This window comes from Neocloeon triangulifer, unplaced genomic scaffold, assembly GCF_031216515.1.
Source record: "Neocloeon triangulifer isolate White Clay Creek 2 clone unplaced genomic scaffold, ASM3121651v1 ptg000014l, whole genome shotgun sequence".
Taxonomy (NCBI): domain Eukaryota; kingdom Metazoa; phylum Arthropoda; class Insecta; order Ephemeroptera; family Baetidae; genus Neocloeon; species Neocloeon triangulifer.
The window spans coordinates 29,710,598-29,736,640 of NW_026775556.1; the positions used below are offsets into that span (position 1 = coordinate 29,710,598).

At 37.0% G+C, this 26,043-nt stretch overlaps 4 protein-coding genes across 7 annotated transcripts in view; 1 reads left to right on the plus strand and 3 right to left on the minus strand.

Annotated features, from left to right (window-relative positions):
- LOC132199600 (E3 ubiquitin-protein ligase goliath-like) overlaps positions 1–15,323 on the minus strand; it is a 29,560-nt gene extending 14,237 nt beyond the window's left edge. Inside the window, exons 1-2 of one of the 3 annotated variants that reach the window (XM_059624445.1) lie at positions 14,950–15,323; positions 13,750–14,049 (exon numbers count right to left, since the gene is read on the minus strand). In XM_059624445.1, coding sequence (XP_059480428.1) covers positions 13,750–14,049; positions 14,950–15,112 — 463 coding nt within the window. In that variant the 5' untranslated portion in view covers positions 15,113–15,323. The remainder of the gene's footprint in view (positions 1–13,749; positions 14,050–14,949) is intronic. The other 2 variants (XM_059624446.1, XM_059624447.1) reach the window with 2 other exon arrangements.
- A 2,375-nt stretch (positions 15,324–17,698) lies between these two features.
- On the minus strand, positions 17,699–22,358 carry LOC132201873 (ankyrin repeat and LEM domain-containing protein 2 homolog). Its single transcript, XM_059628407.1, has 12 exons — positions 22,197–22,358; positions 21,610–22,003; positions 21,297–21,556; positions 20,695–21,072; positions 20,389–20,535; positions 20,177–20,334; positions 19,905–20,115; positions 19,429–19,850; positions 19,080–19,372; positions 18,816–18,924; positions 18,628–18,759; positions 17,699–18,572 (listed from the first exon to the last, which is right to left on the minus strand). The coding sequence occupies exons 2-12, from the start codon at positions 21,947–21,949 to the stop codon at positions 18,410–18,412; spliced, it is 2,613 nt and encodes an 870-aa protein (XP_059484390.1). The 5' UTR covers positions 21,950–22,003; positions 22,197–22,358; the 3' UTR covers positions 17,699–18,409.
- A 234-nt stretch (positions 22,359–22,592) lies between these two features.
- LOC132201875 (ragulator complex protein LAMTOR1) lies at positions 22,593–24,111 on the plus strand. Its single transcript, XM_059628410.1, has 4 exons — positions 22,593–22,754; positions 22,851–23,017; positions 23,231–23,441; positions 23,496–24,111. The coding sequence occupies exons 1-4, from the start codon at positions 22,707–22,709 to the stop codon at positions 23,586–23,588; spliced, it is 519 nt and encodes a 172-aa protein (XP_059484393.1). The 5' UTR covers positions 22,593–22,706; the 3' UTR covers positions 23,589–24,111.
- On the minus strand, positions 24,083–25,917 carry LOC132201874 (ras-related protein Rab-30-like). 2 transcript variants are annotated; one of them, XM_059628409.1, is made up of 6 exons: positions 25,726–25,917; positions 25,469–25,589; positions 25,306–25,389; positions 25,050–25,233; positions 24,748–24,899; positions 24,083–24,692 (listed from the first exon to the last, which is right to left on the minus strand). In XM_059628409.1, exons 2-6 carry the CDS (start codon positions 25,553–25,555, stop codon positions 24,594–24,596), a joined length of 606 nt encoding a protein of 201 aa, XP_059484392.1. In that variant the 5' UTR covers positions 25,556–25,589; positions 25,726–25,917; the 3' UTR covers positions 24,083–24,593. The 2 variants fall into 2 exon arrangements, with proteins under 2 accessions (XP_059484392.1, XP_059484391.1); XM_059628408.1 differs by having other exon boundaries at positions 24,084–24,692; positions 25,649–25,915.
- Between the last annotated feature and the right edge of the window lie 126 nt (positions 25,918–26,043).

Sequence of the window (26,043 nt, forward strand, 5' to 3'; positions counted from 1 at the left end):
TTCTTATCACTGCAAACTCTTTGAGGCACAAAACGGGTTTAAAAACTTATCAAGACTGAGGAGAGAAAATAAAATGTTGGTATTGGAGATTTTAGATTAAATTACTTGTCTGTTTATTATAATTATTTAATAGTACTATGTCTTGTATAATTAGGCTTAAACTGGCTGAATTATTTAAAATAATTTTTTTTTTAGAAATTGAAACTTTTCATTCTCTTTTTGCTGTTGCTTTTAAAGGAGAACTTTTTTCATTTATCTGCAACTAAAAAACCAGCACATAACGAAAATGCAGTCTTGTAAAACTCAATTCTGCAAACATACCTCGGTCCTGAACTTCTTCGCAACAAAGTACAATCATTTTTAAATTACGAAATTTAAAGAAAAATTTATAAAAAATTCAAATTAATGTTTTTGTTAGCCTACTTGGTTTTACTAATGACCGTCTGTCTATCTTTTTATGTATATTAATAATTGTTTCACCCCATTTTTCATTCTGATCAAAATCATGGCGGCTCAATTTTTGTGCCCGATTTGGTTGCACAGTGGCACGGAAAGCACGGCGACCCGCTCCACAAACATATTTCCGTGCCAATCGATATAGGAAAACGCGTCCAGAGCACTTTTGCCGTCTATCGTTTTGAATATTTAAAGGCGGCAGTAGATATAATACACTCGCTTGCCCTCGCTTACGATATTTGGAAGACAATATGTGGTGTGACGAAAAACGGCTAAGCCGAGAAGATAAGTGTTATCTGGAGGGTAATAAAAATTATTTGCCCTTCCCGCGACGCACAGAATTTAATATTGCGGCGTAAATGAGCCCTATATATGTTTTTTTCCAGCTGGGGCGTCACCACTTTTAAAGAGCGGCTAGAGTGACAGACGCGGGTAGAGTTAAAGGGCCGTTTCGGTTTGCTCAGCCGCGGCATCAAAGAGAAATAATATAAAAAAAAAATGACCACACCTTAAATGTCAAAACGGGAACACTCAGACAAATAAAGCAATAAACATAGGTATTAAATTTTTCTTATTCATTTACGTTTTATAATTATGCTGTTGAATTGAGGGAAAACAATGTTTAACTGTGAAGATTCAATTTTTGCTGATGATGTTTTGTGGTTCTCCATAATATTAATTACTATTATTATTGATCTTTATTGACTTATGAATAGTAAAAAAGTACTAGTTTATTTTCTATTTTTTTTATTTAACCTAACTTTTAACAAAAAACGTCATACCATACTCTAAAAAGTCATTGAGAGCTGAATCTTTTCACCATAATATAAAAATTATTAAAGTTGTCGATTTCACAAGAAGTATCAAATTAATTTTTTTCCTCTGCTTGTTGTTAATTTTGAAGTTTATATTTTTGCAAGTAATTTTTCTAATCAGAGTGATGGAGTAAATTCTGTCAGCAGTAAGTTGTTTTTCAAACGTACTTATTTTATCAGTGAAGCCAAATAAACAACAAAGTGAACAAAGCTGAAATTTTGACACACACCAAACTTGTATAAAGTACGAAATGGAGAACACGTGAGATTAGCAACCGTGTTAAGGTGCACTTGCACGTTATCGTAAACACTAAAATAATTTTTGCACTTGTTATGGATTGACTAGATTAACACCATGTAGGATGCTTAGACGTCAATACTAATTAATTACACCTCAGTTTTCACTCTCAACTCTCAAAGTGTCAACCCAAATAAAATTTTCATTTAGAATTGAAAAATTCCCAATTCAAAATTCTTATTACTTTTGTGGACGATCCAAGATACTAACCTAATAGCCTCAGCTTATATTAACCAGAAATCTGGTTAATACAATCTTGTCTAACATAAAATTTTGTTATTGTATCGTTGAAAAGCTTAAAACTTTTCCTCAAATTATTTGATTTTGTAGTAGAAGTTCATGATCGAAGGTTGATGAATGGTGATTTGATTTTAAATTCGACTTTTACTCGATGAGTTTTTGTGAGTTTTTATTGTTTAAGAAAAAACAATATCCTACTCTAAATGTTTCGGCTGCGGGCTGCAGCCATAATTCATGAGCTTTCCCGGCGGTGGTCGAGAGAAAACATGTAGAGCAGGATATTGTTTTTTCACAATAAAAACACAAAAACCCATCGAGGAAAAGCCGAATTTAAATTCAAATCACTATTATTTGATTTTGTTGATTTTATGTCATAGCTCTACATTTCTCTAGCGGGGTTCCAATTACGGTCGTTATTAAACTGGGTTTAAATATTAAAGTTGATTATAAAATTTTTGTGTTTAAAAATTGACCGTTTGGCATTGTCTAATGAAGCTTTAGCTTAAAGGGTTAATTCAACTTCAATTTAACAATGGGCCTGGCCAGATTAGGCTTTTGAATCGGCCGAGAAGTTTTTCTTCCCTAATAAATTCTATGCTCTATTTTAATTTTTTATAGCGCACCACTTTTTTATTCCTCTCGTTCTACGTCATGCAAGTGAAAGGTCAAATGGAAAACACTCTGGGGGCGTTTTTCCTCAAATCGCTGCAAGAGACATTATTAGATTCATTTAATCTTTGCGTGTGTTCTGTGTGTGTGTGACTGCTGAAAACGCACACATGGCGGAGTGTATGACAAAAAGCGGCCCACGCGGCGTGAGGACACGTGCTTCTTTTCCATCCTAATCGCTCATGACACACGTCCTGTGTGCAGGAAGCCAGAAGGCTGCGCTTCGTCTTTCTTTACAAAATGTAATCAGGTGTTCAATCGAATGGAGGACACGGTGCAAAAGAAAACTGCAGCGGCGGCGAAAATTTTGCAACAGCCAGCCAAGTGGCAACAAAGGCGTGAAACTTTGTTAGCTTTGTTTATTTCAAAAAGCTTCCACACCGAAACTTGTGCAACTCCGATGCAGTGGTCGAGCCGCCCAGACACGAAAGAGTTATTTTGGCAACAAAAACCGGGTTCTTCGGAAGGCAAGTTCAATGCGGGAGTCTGAGTCTGAACCTCTGCAAAGTTAATGCACACACATAACACGCGCGCGTCATACCAAAGCTTCGGCGTGACCGATTCTTTAAATGAGAGTGTCACGTTTTTACTGAGGGCACACGTGCATTTTTTCTTCATTGTATCCGCTTTCCGAACGCAGAACGGCTTCTTCAAAGGCAACCAAAAATACTCTTTGCCACTCCTTTAGAAAAAAAATTTTGGGAAAAAATAATGGTGAAATACTTAAAACAATTACTGTATTCTCTTATAAGTTAAATGCAAATTTCGAGATCAAGCTCATTTTGAGAAATAAATTATATAGGGAGTTAAATTTTGCTATTTATTTCGCCAGATTCTTTTAGATTATTCTGAATTCCTATAAAAATCAATTTCTTTTGGAATATTAAAACGAAATACACTAAACAACATAAACACGGAACAAATCTGCACTAAAAAACTGAAAAAAACACACCACTAACAAATCAACAGAATTCCGCGTCTCTTTTGATGTCGCGCGTTTTTAGCAGACCACTTATTGTTTTTTGTTATATTTCTGCTAATTTTTCTTAATCAAATTTCAATTCTTTTTTCAAGACTTGAGCAAATCAATAATAATAACGCCCTTTTGCTTTTCCTTCAAAATAATTCTACATCAGTGCAAATTCAGAAGCCTAATTAAGAAAAAACGTGCGAATTTTCGCAGCCACCTGCAGGCCGGTGTGGCGAAATTAAAGCTCGTCCGCCCAGCATCTGCTCAGGCTGCTGCTTTGTAATTTTTTTCCTCGACCCACCCGCACACCTTTCCCATATAATATACAATTCCGCACAAAGCCCGCTTTTCCTCCGCACCAGCCGCCGGGATCAGATTTCGATCTTGATTTTCGCTGAGAGGGAGGCCGTTGTACCATCTCGGGCTGCAGAGCAATTGCCCCGTTAGCCGCAGCATGAGACAACACAGGAATCACGCTCTGCTCTCTTTCGGCGTCTTTCAGAGAAGCCTAATTGCCGTGAGTGTGCGAGCAGGAAAGAAATGAGAAGAAAACGAAAGAGAGCAATTTGGCAGGTCTTTGACTTTGAAAGGTGCTTTACCCTGCCTTCCGATCGGATTAATTAGCAAATTGCTACTCGCAGTCGATCTGCACTGGCGATTTTTTTCGTGAATTTTGACAGCGATAATTTTCCGTTTCCGCCTAGAAATTAAACAGATTGCAATGGGCCGGTGATCGTCTGAGTAAATGAACAAGCTTGGCGAATTGCAGGCAAAAGATTCATGGAAATGATTTGCTACTTAATTATCATCAGCAAAATAAATCAATCTTCAATTGCACTTGAATACCAACTTTGCTTTTTTTAATCATCTGAAAGTTTATTTAAATTATTTTTTAGATATATGGTTCATTTTTTTAAATTTTTGATTTTTTCATTAGTGATGTTTATTGATTTATGACACCAGTCATTCCCTGGCACAATACATCATCCAATTACAAATTTAATCAGAAAAGAAATAACGAAAACTTCTTATTAAACAATTAATTTAAAGGATTCATTTTTATCAGCTGAAAAATTCAGAAACTCAACTTGCAAATTATTCTCCCTAATTTATTATTATTATTTATTCTTCTCGGTCAATACAGAAATTCTAAACTGGAAAAAAGAGAAGAAAGGGTTTATTTATAGACATGTTTTATGAATATCATTACACAATTAAATTCAAATTTAATCATCATTTCAACATCGTTAATGACGTTGATGAATAATCTAATAATAAATCACCAATTTCTGAGACTCATCAACACATTGGGCGATAAAGCGGCGTGAAGGCCGCGTAACGCGCGTTTATATGATCCTTTCACTTCAAGCAAAGGAAAAGTTTTCTTCCGATAATTCCCTGCAACTATAGCGTCACCTAAGCCACCAAAGCATTGAAAAATCTCGACAAAGTTTCAACCGTGACAATCTTCAGAGTTTTTATCTTCATGAAAAACGACTCTTTTTTACAATCTTTTCACCTTCAACAGCCCACTTCGGTCGTGTGTCTGTCTAATTAAGTACCAAAAACAGAAATAATAATTTTTTCAAGTTTAAACCGCACGTCCTTTATTAATAAATCGTCGACCTTGCAGTCAGGAATTAAGTCAAAAACACGTTAGGCAACCAAGAGTTTATGATATTTTTGACGTGGAAAGACAAACATTGAGAAAGAAGAGAGATGCATAATTTAGGAATTCCGTCTAATCTCGCCTCAAAACCGGCGAGGATAACGATTCTCCACGGAGCAAACATTTGCATCCTTGACGCGTGGAGAACAACGACTAACTTCTCTTATTGTGTGACCATATAATAATTGTTGTTGTAGCAACACGACGACCGTGGTTTATCGAACACAGAAACTCTCACTTTATTCGAACAAAAAATATTACTCGTTGCAATGTCACCGCTTCTATTAAGGATGCACTATTTGAGTCAAACGCTAATAGCGAATCGATTGTATTAATCACGACGGCGCTGTTAATTGTGTTAGATTCCAGGATTAAATTATTTGGGCTGGTGTTTGTCAGGCGAGTGAGACAGGCAGAAAGCAGACAATGAAGGCGAAAAGTGTGTCACCGCGAACGAAATAATTGCTTCCTGCCTGACACAAAAATGTCAACGACTATTTTTCCGGAGCTGTGTGCAAAAGGCTGACTTTTCAGTTATCATTTTTTAGTCTTATGTCATTAGAGAATTTCAAAAAGATATCGATCTATTAAAAAAAATGAAGTGGATTGTTATTAAAAGAAATGTACAGTTATTTAATAATTATAATTTTAAATTTAATGCCAAAATTTTATCACAAAATTTCATTTGCTCTGTTGATAGAAAAGATTTTAAACTCAGTTATTACGCCAAGTTGCAAATTCTAGTTTGAAATTCTTAATTTAGAAATTGAAATTTTCAAATTAAAAAACGTGTAATTGGCCCCCATTCACACTTGCATTGTTATAACAACTTAATTGAGACAAATTTTATGACAAAAGTTGTGTACGATTATACAGATAAAGTTAACAGTATTTTGTAACTTAGAGCAATAAAACATATTTATAAAATTTTAATTAAAAGAACATTTACTGCGTGAATTATGCAACGAGGATTACGCACAAAGGCGCCGCTTTCATGCAACACAATGCGAGATTTTGTGCTGAGAAATTCCCTTTCTGAATGGCGGAGCGCCTTTCGACACGTTTGCACGAGACGCTCCAGAGTACACATTTTCAAATTAATTTCACGCTCTTCGCGGCCCAGGTCGCACATTGAACTTTAATTGACACGGCTAGAGATACATTCAGAATAATTACCATCTGAACTAACTCCGCCTGAGAAACAATCGGGCCAAGGTTGTGAACAGAAAATATGAGAAACCGTAGCACTTATTAGGAAAATTGAATATTGATCAGATGTGCAAATTCTTGTAGCTTGCATTATAATTATATAACAGACCGAGAAGAATAAATAATAATAATAATAATTATATTTAAATTTCTAAATGGTTTATTACCGGCTCGGAGGAAAGTTTAAAAGGGAGATAGATTAATTTTGAAGTGAAATTTTCTATGACAATAAATGAAGTTGGATATTTTCACTCAATTTAAACAACAAATTTAAAATGTAAATGATTATAATCATTGTTTATTCTTCAAAAATTAGTCATACATGAAATTGGAAAATAATGTGAAGAAACGGCAAACAAGCCGCTAAAACGCGAAGCTCGAGAAAAAAATAATTCAATTTAAATGGTTTCTAAAACCATTCGAAATTAAATAGATGCTAAAATTTAGAATGAACCAATGAAGGAAAAGATCCTTTTTCCAATTAAAAATATAAATAAAATAGTAATAACATGAATGAAAATAAAATTTGGTAAAATTTTAACTATATTAATTTTCTTTCTTTGATGAAAATCTGCTTTTGTTTAGACAAAACCTTTGAAGTGACGATTGTTTGAATTATAAAATGGTAATAATATTGCTAAATTGAATGGTAACACTCGAGGTGGATTTCGTGAAAAATTGAAACCGGGCGAACCTCTTTGCAAAGAAAAAATGCAAAAATAAAGGACAACTGACCCCAAAGGCGACCTGCGGTCTTCTGGTACTTTAAAAACCTAGGGTTTTGTCGTGTCCGAACTAAACCTAAGTGGGAGGAAATCATAAAAAATTAAAAATTAAATGGGAGAATTCAATTTTAATAAACAAAAATTGCAGAAATTAATTAAGCAAATGAGTCAATCAACAGCTTCATACTGTGATTTTGGCAGAAATTTCCAGGGCAACGAACCCAAAGATGTTGTCCTTTATTTTTTCTTTGCAACGAGGTTCGCCCGGTTTCAATTTTTCAATATTGCTTAAGTTTTATAATTAGTGAGCTCGAGACTCATTGGGGAATGCGATGTTTTGGTGTAAACTTTATCAATGTTCCTCATCCGTTAGCGGGAATAATTTGTGCTATGATACAAATTTCCTCCACTGTCACCACTAGCTCTTCAGCCTTCCTGGATTATCCAACTCGCGGAAATAATCTATCAAATTGTTACAAAATCGCGTCTGCGCGTCCCGAATCAATCAACTCGCTCGGCTGATCGACTTTTGCTCTGGTGCGAGTGCTTTTGTTTTATTCAATAAATCTCTGCAGGCTTTCCGCTCCAAGCATGTGTAAATAATGGACGGGTTCAACAGGGGCTTCTCGCCGCTCATGCTTTTCATCAATTTAATTAGCCGGCAAATTTAGCATCAAGAAAATAACCCCACCGAAGGGGTGAATCGAGCTTGCGAGGCGCATTTTGCTCAACTGTCAGCAAATTCATTATAATGAAATTTGTAATTTGCGATTCGCTCCCGACGAAAGTGCCGAGCCATTAAAAGCGGAAGGAAGGTTTAGTAGCGATCGCACGTTCAAGCGAAATTACGTGTTCGCGCTAATTTGGATTTTTATAATATATCGGAACGTTTCACTTTTTCTTTACAAACTTGGCACCTCTCGCGCCTCGGTGTGATTCATTTTGGATTCGATGCGCGCTTCTCGGAGAAAGTGGGCGTGCGATTGGGTTAAAAAGAAAGAAGCAATGTGACGAGACAAAATGCAAATCGTTTCGGTGGAATTTTCAAAGATTGCGGTGGAAATGCAATTACCAAGCTGCGAGCCGAGAACTTCCTTTTCTCTAAAAAAAAAAGCCAAACTTTCTTTTACAACGAAATAAATATATTAATTGATTATTTTAATAAATGTCATAAGTTCTAATAATTATAAATAACGGCAAAGAAAAAAACGCCTTAAATTTATTGTAGAAGAATAGTAATATAATAAAATAAACCTGTAATGACTTGACAGACCAAAAGGTGAATTAAAAATCGTTCAATTTTATATGAATGCTTTAAAATGCATTATATATTATATAAATAAAACGATCTTGTTCGTGGAATCCAATTAAAATGAATAATTGTGAAAAGGAGCAAAATGATGGAAGAATTTAAATTCACTGAAGAATAAATTGCTTAATTTACACTTTTTCGTCAGTCTCAGTGTGTTTCCCAGATGTTCCAACTCTTTCTTTGAGGGGGCATCTGATTTACACTCATGCATAAAATCCACTCTCTCAGGGTTTATTTCAAAATGCGCCACCACCTGGGGTTTGAGTTATTGCCGGAGTGCACATGTGCTCTTGATTCGCGATGAAAATGAAGCTGATTTTGCGCTTTGTTTGCAACGCACGTTTATTTTTTTGTTGCCTCGTCTCACTCGGCAAGAGTTAAATCAACACGCTTTTTTGCTGCGGTCCAGCTGCGGGGAGACGGCTTCAAGTCTATTTTCGGTCTCGTTTTATGACATCATTATCTCTTCAGAAAGGAGTTTAATTTCGGGGAAAATATAATACACACAACGTCGTGTGTATGAACGAGCAGCTTCAACTTCTGCTTTTTTTTTCATCCAACCCGAGAGCGCTCCTAAGTTTCCTTCTAAGAAGCACTTTAAATAGGGCAACTTGATGAAAGGAATGAAACAATAAGAAGAGACGCAAACAAACATATAAACAAAAAGTATTTTTATGAAAAATAAAAATAATAGTTTTTTGTTAATTTTCTTTAATTATTGCTCTTTCTTTTTTTAATTTCAGTCTCTACACTACAGCTTGATTTTGATCAAGAGATTAAAGATTGATGCAATTTCGAAGAGAATCAACAATGAAAGTAATTTAAAAAAAAGAAAACAATTGGGCGTGTGTTATTTTCTGCCGTGCCGCTCCGAGAATCGTATTAATTATTTTGAGGAAGAGTCGCGCACGTATATAGGAAACGTGTAGGAAGTTGGCGTAACTGCCGCATTTTTGCTCTCTCTGATTAAATTTAGTGGCGAAAATCATTACCGAGAAACGCGTGACGAATTTTTCCGATGGCATTCATTTTTACATCCTTATTAATTCTCATGCAAAATAATTCTCGGCAGCCACTTTCGGCGATCAATATTCCACAAACACACGCGTGCACGCACTTGAGCCAAGGACGCAGGGTGGAGGAGCAACAGAGGTAGAGGTAAAAACACGTCAACTCAAAAGTAAAAACGCCCGACGTACAAATCGATTTAAAAAAAAAAAATGAAATTCAAAAAGTAGAGGGAAAAAATTGCTTCAATTTCATTATAAATTCATCTAACTTCCCAAGTAATGAAAATAAATTAAAAATAATAAAATATTTTCTTTTCAATTAAATTTTTGTCTTAATCAGATTGGATTAATTATTATCACATTGCATCCAGCTTGTTATTTTCCCCATCGTTCATAATTGCATCAAGCTAAGCGCGATAATCTCCCTGAGCGCAGAGAGTTGCCATTGTTAATTGTTTAGTTATTACAGCAGAATAAACGTAATTTTCTTTCAAAGGTCTCCTCTCAGAGCACAAAGATTACGTACAGCAGCCTTTCTGCGCCAACGACTCTCTTTTGCGCGTCGCTAGCAGAGAAATTTATTCTTCTCTTTCACCCGACGACAGCCGAGAAAGAGCAAATAGTATTGATTTTTTGCCTTTGCCGTTTTCTAATCAAACAAAAAGCATTTAATTTGTTTTCTGCATACTTCTTTTTTTTAGAAACTGGTTTGTTTTCAATGGTTATAGTATGACTTTTGCTCGTCCTTCTCTCAGACGCGTAGTTAATATCCCATTATTTTGGGCTAGAAATGCTTCTTCACTCTGTTATCAGCAGACGAACGTTTTTCAAATAAACTCGGCACTATCTGCTTTGCTGTTACAAAATCGTTGTGTCTTCTCCACAGCTGCATCCAGCTTTCCTTTCCTCGTGTGTGAAGAAGCCGAACAAGAAGAACGTATCATAATTTTTCGGCGTGTGAATAATTAAATAGACGCGGGGGCTTATTGGTGCTGCTTTTAGAGCCGAAGCCCCGCAGGAGAGTTTAAGCCAATCGGCCGTAAAATAAATTTCGATGTTCACCTCCGCGCTACAGTCGTAAATCCGCATTAAACGACCTGCTGCTGCCAGAGTAGAAGAGAAAGAGAGGCCAAGGATCTTTCAATACCATCAAATGACATTCGGAAAAGTCTCTTGTACAGCCGCTCGATTGAATTGAATTGTAAGGAATTTTAAGGAATTTTATTAATTTGGCAAGTCTGAAAAAGATGTAAAAAATTTAAAATTATTCAGCTAAAACAAAATTGATGAGATTAAAATATAACAATTAAATTTATTACATTTTTCCCAATTGAAAAATAAAAATAATCTTTCACTATTCAGCTCATAGAGTTTATTTTTTTAAATTATATGATATATTTAAGAACACTCTGTGGATTAATTTTGAATAACAATGTCATTTTCCACTTAAATTAAAAAAGTTAAAGTGGAATAAGTGATCTTTCTGTTATTCTAGATCATTTTTATAACCCGGATATCAACAAACGATCAATTAGAAATTTTTTGTTCCCTTTTTTTAACCAAGAATAATGGTCAAAACTCATAACCGGTTAGACTGTCCAGTATTCCCCAAGCCAGCCTAAAGTGAATCACATTTTCCTTCCCCACCAACCTTCTATGCCACGACGTTATGAGCCGCATTAACTTCACTGATTAAAAATACGTATCTACAACGTCATCAGAACAAACTTCGAGAACTTTTCGCCACGTTAAATTTAATTTTAAATTTTCACTCCCATATTAAATTAAAAATCTGAATTTTAATTGCTTTGAATTTCCTAAAATCATTCAAAATGATATAGTGCCTTATTTCTCAACATTTTTGAATAAACTTTGTATGAAGAAACACACATTTTGCCCACTTTTTCCAAGAAAAAATAATTTCACTGATTTAAAATATCAACAACAGAACAAACTTCAAGAACTTTTGGCACAATTATTAATTTTAATTTTTGAAACAAATGCAATTTGTCATTTCTTTTCTTCACCTCCTTACATCAAATAATTCGGGAGCAAATCACAATGACGCATGTGAGCGCAAGTCCCGCAGTAGGAAGAAATTCGCGAAGTGATTAATATGGAAATGGTGCGTGTGCGTCAGCGAGTTGGTGGAAAAGGGCGCAATGAGGAAGCGAGCGTCGTGCAGATTTCGCGCGCGCTCGCGACGACTTCGACCTCGACGAGATCCACGTGACCTTTTTCATTTGCAACTCTCTGGTGTTGGCCGTCGGTTGATTTTTACGCTATTATTACCGCGATTAAAGTGCACGCACGCCGAGTGAGCCGAGCCAAGTGACGAGACTTGCAGCGCGAAAAGAATATAAAGGAAGAAGAAAATAAGGTCTTTCAACTCGGCGCCGCTATGCTGGAGAATTATATTTAAATATGCAAGCCATGGAGAGGGAGAAAAAGATAGAAAGACGGGTACTAAGCGTGAAAAATCGAGTTTTTTTTATACTCAGGCAAACATGCACTTGCGGCGCAGCTTGAACTACTCGGCAAAATTGCAGCGGTTTGTTTGAAATTTATGAGCCATTTCTCGCAAGAAAAATAATCTTCAAGGAGCGAATCTAATGCAGTTCTTTATTTAATTATTTATTTGAAGTAACTCCGGAAGAGCATTTTATTTATTATTTGTGAAGGAGCTAAATAAATTATGCTTTTTATGTCCCAATCCAGCCTTGTTTCCAATGAAATGAGCAGTTTTTTTTAAACTATAATAGTGTGCTTTAAAGGACAAAATTAAATATAGCTTTGAGGACAGAATAAATAAGAAATTTTAAAATAATAAACCTCAATACATCAATTCTATAACATAAAATTCCCTTTTTGACAGGTTTTTACATGACTTTTACGGAAACTGTGCAAAAAAAATCTGGACTTTGAAGAATAGAATTTGCATCAAATTTTGACTTTGAATTAAGAAATTAAGTATCTGATAACCTTAAGGCTTGAAAAGGAAATTAAATATAACTGATTTAAAATTTAGAAATCAAGGCAACGGAGTAACATAAATGGCCGCTTTATATTTTATTGAAAGCTACTAAAAAACTTTAAAATTTTTTGCGTGTTGTAGTTTTGCATTGAAATAGATTTTGAGAGAGCATCATCATCATCATCTCAAGATTTGTTTTTCATGCCTGGTGAGTGCAATTGAGCCCGAATTAAGCTAATCGCTGATCTTGTTTTTGATGCACTGGAAGGAGTCGATTGTTCTACCGCGAGTATAATGATCGATTTCAAGGCGAATTCGCGGGGCGCCGGTTTTCACATAATTATATAATAAAAGTGGACGAGAAGCAGTGAAACCGAGGCAAGGTTGCGCCTGTAAAAGGGAAATTGCGTCAGGTCGCGATAAATCCAGGTCAGCTGCTCGCTGCGCGCCTAAGAATTCCACCAAAAATAATCTTGTTTGCTGACTTCTGATGCAAATTCGCTGTTTTCCAACTGATTGATTACATTATGCAAGAAAAAAGCGAAGCCTCTCGGGTCTTGTTTACATCAAGACGGAAAATAAGAAGCAGTGCTGGTCGGTGTGTTTTATTTTTAGACAGTTGTTGGCTCTGCGGCCGCGTATTTTTAGGCAGTTTCGTGCGCTTGCTGCAAATCCAACCGGCGTAGGCGAGGAATTAAAGAATTGAAAATTATACACACACACAAACACGTGTGTTTTTGATGAGGCTCTTGGTCCCAGCATGCATGTGGCCGGTAAGCCAGGCTGGATTAGTTTCGCAAAAGGATGCGTTAAACGCGTAGAAGTTCTTGCGAGACTAAAATAATATTTTCATATTTCATATCTTCATTGATTTACACAATTTTTTCCAAACAGATGTTTCCTCAAGGATCACAATACAATTTACTGAAAAAATTGCCTTTACTTAACAATTTTTTACTTCATTTAATTAAATTAAAAACTGGAAATTATTCGACTTACAGAAATTGTAAAATAATTAAACAAAGTAAAATTGTCTGAAAGCTCTTAACAGCCGGTACGCTCTCTTTCTAAGGAGAGGGTGCTGTGCTTTAGCAAGTTGTTTGCTAGCGAAAAGACATTTCTCCATTCACCCCCAATTAACAGTATGTGTCTCTTTTAAATGTATTTTCAGCTTTTTCTGTACTTTTTTCTTTTGCATATAGCTTTTTTTTGCTGTGTATTCATGACTTTATATTGAATGGAGAATAAATAAATAATATACATATAAATTATTTACTTTAAAGAAATGTAACAAGTGATTAAAAAAAAAATACAAATTATTTAACTTTTGATTTTTTCCCCCTTTTTGAATGAAACTTTCTTTATTAAACATTTTGATTGAAAAGTTGTAAATGAGACTTACTGTGAGTGGAAACGCGCATCTTCTGGAGGACGGGCGACTCGCGGTCGTTGAAGATGAGCACGGCAGACGCATTGCTCTTGAAGGCGTTGTCCACCTTCTGGTCATAGGAGCAGTGTCCTCGGCGGATGAGCGCGATCCAGGGCTGCGTGGGCAAAACGTCGCCGCCGACCGGCTTCAGAGGCAAGGTGCACCCGTGATCAGAGGTGCTGTTGACACTCTGGACGTGCACCAGCAAACCCGTCGAGGACGAGATGTGACCTTCGCTGAACTTGCCCAGCTCCGCCGGTTTCTCTGCACTCCCTGTCAGCAGTAAAAAAGAATCTTTTCAAATAGCTCGACAAACAATGAAATGCAAAATTGCAAGATTTGTAATGAAAATGCTTGCAATAAATTTCAGTTGAAAATTGGAGCAATGAGAGATAAAAATTTATTCCAGAACGCCAAAGAACTATCATAAATTATAACTAACAAAAAACACTTGAGTTGAGAAGTTCGAAAATGGTGAATTTATCTTCGGTGTTAGCAAATTTCAACAATTAAAATTGAACCATAAAAAATAATTTTTTTATTTAAGAGAACGTTCAATAATTGATAAGTTCATTCAATTTTTCATAAAGTTTTGTATATAAGATCAAAGAAAACAATTAATTATTTCAAATTTAATTTGGTTTATTATTTAATTTAAACAATTTTTTACATATTTGAAGATATTGGGGGATATTCACTTGCGGTAATAATAAGTTAGTTGTTGAGATATCTAAAAACTAGAATAAATTTCCCCATATTGAACCTTATGAAGTGTTTTTTTCGTTTTTTTATTTTTTTTTTTATAAATTCAAATTTCTGATGATTCTGCAAATTGGTGCAATATGTGATAAAATTTATTTCCAGAACAATGAAAAATAATTATAAATTATAATTTAAAATAAATCTTTAGTTGAAAAGGTCTTAAATAGGGAAATTTATACTCGGCGTAGGTTAATTTTAACAAATTGAATTTTCTAATGTAAGTTAAAAACGCTTTAATTGTTAGTTTTTATTTATTAATAAAACCATGAAATATAATTAATAATTAAATAAATGAATACATTTCAAAAATTTTAACTGTGTGTTCTTGCAAACAACTTAAATTTCATATTAAAACTTTTTCCCATTTAAATTTTGTTGAAGATTTAAGCATAAAAAGTTGCGTTTTCTGACCTGGGTAAGTGGCGTTGAGGACTGCCATGGTGTACTCGATCTCCTCGTAGCCCCAGTCGGCAAAGGCCCTGCCGGACAGGAGCAGCAGCACGGCGACCGTGAGGGTGAGCCGTCTGCAGAGGGCGGTTCCACCCTCGTTGAGGGCCTCGCCGGCGCGCCTCATCCTCTCCTGCTGCGCCTCCAGCGACTCTGCCACGGCTCTGCGATTCTTCGGACAATGAAGGTTGAAAAAGTCGGGAACTAAACGGCACTCGCTGTTTCGCTTCTTGCGTTTTGGTTGATGATGGACTGCGTTCGCGGGCAGGATCCCCCCGAGAACGGGCTGGACTCGCTGCCTTTCTCGCCTCACACACGACTGACTGACTCAAAACACACCAGCCGAGCCAGCCGAGCGGCAGTCCATCGATCGCGCACGTGAGCCCAGCGTTTGCGCCACAGCCGACGAACCCCCTCTCTTCTTCCAACGGTGCTCACTCGCAGGTGGAGAACCGAAGGTGAACTCGTTTGGCACTGCCGCTATATTTTGTGCAAATTTGATTAAAAACAATCTTGAAAGATAATTACAGGGCCAAAGAACGGAAAACTGAAAAATAAAAAATACGCCAATTTGTAAAACCAAAAGATGTAATTTTTTAATGAGAAAATATATTCAAAATCAACCAATAAAAAAAAATGTTAATTGGAATGAGGAATGGAAATGAAGAGATCGGGCTTTACCTCGTTGCAGAAAATGGTTTTTTATTCAAAAACAAATGGCTCTATATGACCAGTTTCGGTCACTGTCTGCGATCCTATTTCATGGGCAAGAAAAATACAAAAAATCAGAAAAATTGAAAAACACCACCCAATAAAGATCACCTCCCCCAATCAATCTGTCTTAAGCTAGCTCATTCTTGTATTAGTCAGCGAGCAGCGCGTTTGCTCATGAAATAGGTTGGTACTTGAAATTTTTAGTTTTAAGATTTTAATTTTTATGTTAAAATGTGGTGTTTTTCAATTTTGCTGATTTTTTGTCTTTTTCTTGCTCATGAAATAGGGTCGCAGACCGTGACCGAAACTGGTCGAGCTGATTGTTTTTGAAAAAAAAATCTACAATGAGGAAAAGCCCGATCTTTTAATTTCAATGATCATCTCCTCGACTGTCAACTTCTTCAACAAAAAAAAAGGAATGAACAATATCTTTAATTTTGTTTTATAAAATAAAGAATTAATGAAAAAAATGTAAATTAAAAATTTAGACCAAAATCAAAACTGGCTTGATATTATATTTCTATTTAAATGACTCAAAAAGGCGGAAAAATTGTACCTTGATTTTCATTTTTTTAATTTTTCAAATTTCAATTAATAATATTAATATATTAATGATAGATTCATTTATTAAATTTGACTACCCCTTTAATTTGTCCCTTTTTGCACCGTGTATTTATAATACAAAGGTTTTTTCCTTGGCTATTAATCCTTCATTTGTATTATGCATCCAATTATTGCCGACTCTTTTTAGGGTTTAGGGTGATAAAAGGCCTTAAAAAATAATTAACAACTTTTTCTCCAATCTAATAATGGAAAAATAGCAGCTGCTCTGGCATATAAAATCTAATTTTATTGTCACATCAGTTCACTCGCTCCCCCCCCCCCCCCCCATGAAATGCCCAATTTACGGTTTGTTTTACGCATTTTCTCATTATAAACCGAGCCTGTTATCTTCTAGCTAAACAAACTTCAATTATTGTAATTCGGAGCAGCAGCAGCTGCGAGCTAATCAAATTTAACCGCATCGTCTCCCGCGACCTCCGACCTTTGTCATATGTGTCGCGTCGCCTTTTGTGCGGCTCGTTTGAGGCGAAGTGCAAATAAACGCGATTGTATCGTACCACACATAAAAACAAAATTAATTTTATAATTTTAATTTAAACAAAGAGACTTTTAAACAGTCTTAACTTTACTTTATTAAAATTTTCCCCTATTTAATTTGAAATTTTCCTTGAACTGGTACATTTTAATTTAATAAAATGTAATGGAAATTACTGTTAGATTTGTTTGCGTCTTTTGGGGCTGGCTTTGGCTATTCAGGCTGAGAAATATGGGGCGAGTGAGTAAATTTTTGAGTGGTCTGAATCCAAATGAATGAGAGACAAAGGGGCTGCAAAGGTCATGTATTATTCTAATTAATCAAGACTCGTTCTTCCTTCCTGAACTTAAAGTAGTTCTCTCTTAAGTTCCTCTGTGGATTGTGACATTGAACCTCAATCTGTCCGACCTTAAAAATCGTCATCGCGCGAGAGAGACGCAAATTATTACTAAATAAGCGCAAGTGTTTCTACTTTATAAATTTACTCATCGACTGTTTCTTTCGCTTCTTTGCTTTGAAATGCACCAAACAAAACGTGCCCAACTCGGCGTTTTTGTTATCATCCCACATGCTCGCGTGGTGATGCGACGCTGGAAATACAAAACAAGAACGAAACCTCTCAAATGCTCTCCCCATGTAACAAATTTCTACTCCGATCTGATAGTTAGCAAAAACGTGCGTTCGCCGGAAATTAGGGGGCACGTTTCTGATCACCTAGAAATACTTTGCCACTTCACGCGAAACAGAACGTGTCTTAATTTTATCATTTTTACTTTTCTTATGGTCACCCTTCCTCCAAAAATGATTTATCATTTTGCACGATTTCTTAAATTTTATCGGGATTTAAAGATTTTCCATAGAAATAGTATCAAATTATTGTTTGTAATGTATAATTGAAAAAAATCATCTTTTTTGTTAATTATCATTGCTGTTTATTTGTCAAAATTGTCAAATTAAATTTTTATTTATTTTTGATCGTTAAATTTTTTATAATAATAGTTAAACGTTGCATATAAAAAAGTAGCAAAAGAGTATCGATTATTCTTCTCCTCTCAGCAGTCACATTGCAATATGTATAAATGGATTCCTTCTTAAAATATAAGCTAATAAGCTTCCATCTCTTCAAAGCATTAATACATTCTGGTCAGGTAGGGAGAGGGCTATCAGCGTCAAAAGTTTATTTTCAAATCTTAGGGAGTTGTTAGGAAAAATTGTTAAATTAAAAAAAAATGAGAAAGAAATAACAGCCTTGCCATTCTTCAAAAAGTACAAACTACAAATTGTGCTAATCAACTGACATTGAAGTAAAACACAGGAGGAAATCTCTTGATAATTATTACATAAAGGGAAGGAGCTACCACCAATCACAGCTCATCATTGGCGAGTGAGACAAGTTTCTTTTCTGATTTACAAAACTGGATTAATTTCTATCGCCAACATACGATCTACTTCGTTCACAATTAAAAAAGTGGCTTCCAACTTGCTTGTATGAGATTCATGAAAATCCGCTCACAACCACACCCATGTCCTTTCGTGCCAACTTGGAGGCCTGACTTTTTGTTTTGGTCGTTTGGTCAGAGTATAAAAATAAGGGGGAGCTACTTGGGAGGGTCAGAGGTTGAGCCTCCTACACGGCGGAGAGAAAGGCGGTTCTGGGGAGGCCCAAGATTGAGGCAGCACTTTCCGCGATGAGACGGGGCTCCGCACAGGACTCAGAGGGGATGTCATTGTCGGGTTCATTGCAGGGCGCTGACTTACATGAGGGTTTTTCCAACTGCAGGGATAGTAATAAGTCATTTGAATTGAGATTATTTTTAAATTAAAAATACTTCTGTCTTTCTCTTTCGGGGAAGGTGAGGATCTGGTGCCGCCACCTCCAGACAAAGGGAAACTTTTTGGGAGAGAGCAGATGAGATTCGCAGGCACGTAAAACGTCAATGTCCAGTTTAGTGGGATCAGATCTGGTTAAAAAGGGCAAAAATTAAAAACTTAGAAATTTGAGAGGCTAGAAATTTACCCTGAGATAAAAACCATCCTTCCTTCTTCAGCAGGCTCAAATTCCTCTTCGTCGTCAGAGACAGGTAGAGACGATGGAGGTGTGAAAAACTCATCTTTTGACTCATCATCTATAAAAGAAGATCAACTCATTTAAAAACTTTGAATGGAATTTTAAAAATTTAGCAGTTAATTTCAATATAAAAAAGCTCATCCAGCTAGGAATTTAAAAAAAAAAATCTTTTCTGTAGTTTTTTTACACAAAGCATTTAGATTATAATCTAACCTGAGGAGTCATCTGAGTCGGTGAACTCTTTGGGTGGCTGCCTCCAATGGTTGCTTTTGGTGGAGGTTGGTGTCTGTGGAGTAGCATCCTGCTGTTGCTTGTGCATGTTAGCGGCTCTTTTGAGACTGGAGCCCCTGACTCTGGGCGAGCGCATATTTGCCAAGATCCAGGAACAGCAGCAGCTTTGGCACTGAGCCCACATCCACTCGACATTGTCACACTGAGGCACTTCAGTGGAAGAACGAACCAGCATTCTTCCCAGGCACTGCATCTGCTCTCGCATCATAGAAGATCTGAAGGAAACAAAATTCAAATTAAGATAAAAACAGATTCAACTAACTGAACTAACCTTTCCGAAGTGTTGTCCTGCTCTTCGTCAGAGGAAAGGTCAAGGTCAGAAGTGACAATGCCTTGTAGACTGGCCACTAGGACTTTCAGTTCATCATGACTCATCTGCCCTTTCAGATATGTCTTGGCCAAGGCAGCAATTCTGCTGTGCACACGAGAGTAATCGACGGAAGTGGTGAACTGGTTTTCCGAACGGAAGCTCAGGACAATGTTTTGCATGTTGCTGATCTCGACGTGCAGGAAAGTTTTGAGTGTGCGCCTGTCCTTGTCAAATTTGTGGGTCAAACCGTCTGCCAGACGACGGGCCAACACCTGGCAGGTCTTTTCAATGTACAACAAAGGGTTGTGGGTTAACTCAGGAATGCGTGGCGGGTCAGTAGGTGGACGGCGTATTGAGCGAGATGGAGGAGTGCGATCGACGAACTTTTAAAACTTTGGTTAACCAAAAAATACTCAAATTGTATTTTTCAAAAGTACCTGTCGATCTGATATAGAAACAGAGCGCAAAGAATCGCACAACTCAGTCATGGGACTCAAAGCATCTCCATTGCTGATTGGCTGTTCGTTAAATTTGGTTTTGAAGTAGTCCTCAAGGGCAGTCAGTCCTTCCAAACAGGCCAGATCTATGTAAAATCCAAGAAACGGCCAGAATTCCTTCCATTTTACATTGTGCATTCGAGCCAAATCCCTAAAGAAATGACAAATTAATATTAATAAATTAGTTTTCCAATTATTTATTCTTTACTGACCGTCCTTCTCTTTCAAGGCCTCTATTGAAATCACTGAGCCTAGCTGTGCTGAAGGGCATTTTCACCCTACGCGAGGGATATTTCAACTGTTTGTGAAAAACTTTTGCATGCTCAAAGTCCATTGGTCCAGCATAAGCACTCACTTCAAAGGTAGTGACCTAAGATAATAAATTTACTTGAAAGTTTCCAAATTTGGCAAAATATAAACTTACAAGAGGTGTGTTGGATGAAAAGGGTTCACCAACCTCTGGTTGGTCTAAGGTGGACGAGCGGAGAACAGGAACGAAGAATGTGTCTTGCAGCAAATGTTTGATCTCTTGTGTTGCTGATGCATGTGGATTTTGTCGAGTGCAAATAATCTGTGAGCAAGAAATCAAGTTTTATAAATAAAATAAAGGCATAACAAAGATTGCAAAAAAAAAAAACGCCTCAATAAAACAAAAATAACTTTTATCTTGATTATATTTAAAAAAAAAAAAAAAAAAAAAAAAAAAACAATATATGTGGATAAAACTCACTTCAACTGGAGTGAGCTTTTCCTTATTTAGTTGGTTCTTCTTGCACTCTGGATAATTGACTAAAACTTCTACACAGCGGACGGCGCCTAGTTTTGAGGCAATGTGCAGCGGTGTTTCATGCAGCCCTTTGTCCGGCATGTTCAGGAAAAGGTCAAGCAGAATGCTGCAGCGCAGTCTGCCATTATCAACACAGTCACCATAGAGCAACAGTGCAAATTTGGTGTCAGACAAAGTTTCTAAGATGAGAGCAGCCATCTCTGCGTTGCCTTTACGAGCTGCAACGTGGAGGGCATTGTAACGAGCGCCTTCCTGGAGAATTGAAGGCATGTCTCCATTGCTGATCAGGTAGCGTGGGTTCTCCCAAATCATCCGACGCACCTACAATTTGTCATTTTTTTGGTGATTGTAACCCGGATAGGGTATGATTCATTGTTTAGTACCGTTTAATATTTAACATATTTAATGTTAAAAAAATTGTTTTAATTTTTTCCATGCAATCAATATTCTTAACAAAGTAAAATCAAATTTATATTGTCTAGCTTGTGGTTTCTATTACAATTTTAAAGTTATGATTTTTAGTAACTATATAATTTTTTAAATACCATGTTGGTGTTCCCATTTTCTATTTCCTTTCGCAGCTGCACTAAATCCTGACTTTTAGGGCCTTTGAACCGACTGGCCCCATCCACATAACCAGGTGAGCTGACCATTGGTGCTGAAATTTGGATGGTGGCAGGCGTAGTGGCAAACTGTAACGCCTCTTCATAAATCCGGAAAGACTTGAAGCGACACTTTTTATTCTTTTTTGCAAACTTGAGGGCGTCTTCCTGAAGGTTAAAAACTCGAGATTCGGCTGAAAAATCTAAAACATATTTAATTATGTATTTTACTAGTTTAAAATTTTTAACTCTATACCGTCTTCAGTATTGTCCTCTGGACAGGACACAGCATAGAAAAGTTTATTTTTCGACTCCTCCTGCTGCTCTGCCGGCTCTGCGCTTTGGTTGCTGCTGATGAGTTCGTTAATACTGTTGTTTATCTCGTCATTGAGGGTTTGCTGCTTTTTCTCGTCAATCTCGTTGATCCTCAGGTGTTTGTCGTCTTTCCAGCAGACGCGCTCCATCAGCTTCTTCTCAAGCCATGGTCGCGTCGTGTAAGTGACCGGCGTGCGTGCCAATCCCAGCGACACCAACGTCTCGGAGAGCTCGTTGTCCGACATGGCCCGGATTCCCTCTTCGCTCAACTGCTGATCCATTTTCTACGTTTTTGAATTTTAATCGCGTCTCTTACTCCAGCAGACAAATTGGCGCTGGAAATTGTTACGTTACAGTAATTTTAAAATTAAAATTTATTCAAGAACAAGAATTCGGACCAAAAACAGCAAAACAAGTGTGTCCGTTATGCGGGACACGACCTTGTAAGGATGCGGTCAGCGAAGGCCGTAGGTGTTTTGGTTAAAATTCGGCCGCTGACGGTTTAGGGAAAAAGTCGAAAATACTTACCGCTCGTAGACGCAACCATCCGGAGGCGTCGAATCGGCGGATTTCGGCACGAGGTCGTCGCAGTTTTAGTTTCGCAGCTAAAATGCGAGAAGCGAGACTAGCGAGAGGGAGTTGAGGGACGAGCGCTACCAACAAGAGCGCTACGTTTTGGCTACGTTCGTGGACGACGAAACAAATGAAAGCGCTGTCAGTGTTGTCAGCGGAAGTATTTGTAACCGTGATATAAATTCCTATAATTAATAGGTTATAAAAGAGTAAACTTTTAAATAACATACCTAGGAATTTACATTGGAGGTATAAAGTTGTAGTTAAACTAAAAATTAATGTCATACAGTCATTCAAATAAAAAAAAAAATTAAATTTTTACTGTTTTTTAACATCGTATCACAATTTTGTTGGCATCCTTGTCCATCACATGATGCCCGACTCGTCAGCTGCCGCCTGCTAAAAATTTCAGTTATTATATTCATGGGCGTTTGTGCCTAACTCGGCCTGCGGATTTGACCGAAAATGGGCAACTGCTGTGACAGTTGCTGCGGCGACGACGCTAACTCTCAGGTAAAGGCAATTGCAGATCGAAAACCTGCTCAAATTCAGTCACTTCAGTGTTTTGTGAGCAGTGCAGTACATGTATGTCAATTTTGTGCCTTTCAGTCGGGCGAAGTCACCGAGCGCAGTCGGCTTCTCGAAGACCCCGTGAGCAATAATACGAACATCCATAGGGTGCACAGTGACGATTTTCTCGCCCGATATCCTAACTCGGTGCCAAAAAACTCGGATGAGCAATCGGCGCTGAACAGGATCCTTCAGGAAACAGCATCGTTAGTATTAAAAAACACTTAATAAAATAAAAAAAGAAGCAAAATATAAATATTCAAGATAAAAATTTCAGTTTACATTAAGGGGAGGTAAAATTATATTTATCCCCTCTACTTTTATAAAAGTCTCAAGTCGAGCTTGTTGCAAAAATCTCTTTCTTTGCTCTTTTATGTAATTATAATATTTGCAACTCAGAAGATTTTCTTCAATTTTAGGAATGTAATTGATGTAGCTGCTTTGGATTCGCACACCTTGGAGCAACATGAGTACCAGGACAGAGTGAGCCATTACAACCAGCGCCTCAATGGCCTGGCCGTGATGCAAAGGTGGCGTTCACCTCCAACCAAAGTCTGTCTTCTTGCAGACCTTCCTGCACCTGAGAAGCTTCTCTCTACAGAAGGCATTTTACCTAATGATATGCAAATGGTTAGGAATATTTTGTGTTCAAATTGCTTATTCTATATTGAATGATTCTTGCAGATGAATTACTTCATGGACAAGGCAAGTGAAGCCATGTGCAACATCAAGGTGGAACACAAAGAGGACTTGGTGGTGCCGTTCCGTATACCCTGAGGGGCTCTCTAAAGAGGCCTTTCTGTGATAAACAAGAATGCTGAACACTTGCTCGTGCCATTCAAGGAACAAATTTGTGATTTCTAGCAAATTTTTGTTCTCCTCTCTGCTGCACCATGGAAGACTTTTTTTTTTTATCAAATTATCATTTTAAATTTTGATCACACTATGCTGCTGCTTATATCAATAATAATGTGTTCCTGTCAGATGAGTTTGTTATGTCCTCATGTGAAGTGTTGTTTTGTTTAGGAAATATTATTTGATTGCTATTTTCCTCTAGCTCCTTGTGTTTGTGAAATGAATATTGCTTGTCTCCAAATAATTCTGGTATTATCGGCATAATTAATTATTTAAGTTTGAAAATTGTGAATGGGCCTCCATTCTTTATTTTTGTTACGAGGATTACAAAATTGATAAGATCTGCTATCCCAATTTATAAATTAGTGTAATCCAAATTGTAAAATTAAAAAAAAATATATATAAGTATATATTCATAAAATAGAAATTATGAATTTTCAATGAAGTTACAATTTTTATTCATCATTGTTCTCCAAAATGTATACAAACCCTTGGTAAATAGAGTGCACAAACATAAATAATTAGCTTTTAGAGCTGCAAACTGATACAAAGACTTTTAGATAACATTTGTCACTAGCAACAATAGCTGCCTTACATTAGTTAGTCAAGTGCATAAACTAAAAATGCATCGATAATCTAGAAATATGAAATTTTGTGATGTTTTACTTGTCATAGTTGGCGGAAGTTTGAAATAATACTTTTTGTTCGACAGATAGTATGCACCAAAAGCTGAATTCGGTTATTATCACAGAATCATACAAATGATAAACAACTATTAGTACATAGGCGTTAAAATCTCATTTGCTCAAATTGTTCGGAATGCAAGACAATTTCTAACAACCATTTCGATAACTTACAACTGTTCAAATATCTCGCTCCATTTCTGGTGAGCAGGTAATCAACACATTCCAGTCCTTTTAATTCACACTAAGAGAAACGGCTGCAACAACCTCCTTCTCCAACAGCCGATGAGCGGCCATTCAACGAAGGCGTCTCATACCTGGGTAGCTCTTTTGATCTGGCTTGCTGCAATTGGATTTTTTTTTATAAATCTCATCTCAATTAAGGATAAAAACGTCACCTCCATCAATTCTGAGGCAATAACCATGAAGAGCCTTTCAACATTCTCTGCCTCTTTGGCCGAGGTTTCCACAAAATACATGTTATGGCGGTTGGCAAAGTCTTCACCAACTGAGGTTGGAATTTCTTTGTCTTCTCTGTCTGTTTTATTGCCTAAAATTGAACAAGAATAAAAATTTATTATGTGAGAATATTGCAGATCTTAAACTTTGATCTCGTATAATCAGCCAAATATTTGTCAGTGAAGAGATTACCTTTATCTTCAAGAGATAAAAATGGGGCATGACAATCTATTTTTCTTACCAACTAGCACCCTGAGCACTTTATTGCTTGCATATTCCTCAATTTCCCTCAACCAGTCCTGAAGACAATCAAAGGTTGGCTGACTGCTTATGTCATAAACCAAAATCAAAGCGTGCGCTGATCTATAGTAACTCTGTGTAATTGACCGGAAGCGCTCTTGTCCTGCAGTATCCCATATCTGCAGCTGAAAAAAAATTACATATATGTAATTTAATTTTAACCAAGTTTTTTTTTTAATTTTCTGTGTATGTAGTACCTTGACTTTCTCATTCTCAAGTTCCACAGTCTTGATCATAAAATCGACACCTATTGTTGCACCTTGGCCTGGCGGAAAGAGGCCCTGAAACCACAATATAATGCAATATCAGTTTGGTAATTGCAGAATGAGTCATCAATGTCATCATCGATAGGACTCTCACCTGAGTAAATCGGCGCACCAAACACGTCTTGCCAACGCCCGCGTTGCCGACGAGCACAACTTTGAACAGGAATTTGTAGTCGTCCATTATATATGTCCAGCGTCAAAGGGGTACTTCCGTGCTGCAAGGGCACAATTTTTAATTAAACATGGGGAGACACAGGAAACGCTTTTTTCACACCTGACTGCCCTCGATGGCCCACAAATTGCAGAACGCACCTGCCAAAGCGATCTTCACCGTTGACTTTAGGGACTCACCTGAAATTTTAAGACATGTCCTCGCGAGCCAACTCACAAGTCACAACACGGTCCAAGGATTCTAAATAACAAAACAAAAAGTTTGTCTATTGTCTCGGTCTCACGCCCAGCAGGCAGGCAGTTTTAACACAAGTCACAAAATTCTACGCCTTCTACGCAGTCCTTGCAAACAGTGTCATCTGCTAGCTGGATGCTCATATTTGGCCTTCGCGAGGTTGATTTTCCGGCCGACAGGTGGCCTCCCGCCAATCGCGACGACGCGCGACGAGCTGCTGAGAGCACTTCTGATTGGCTGACACGGTAGCTGGGTAAATTCGT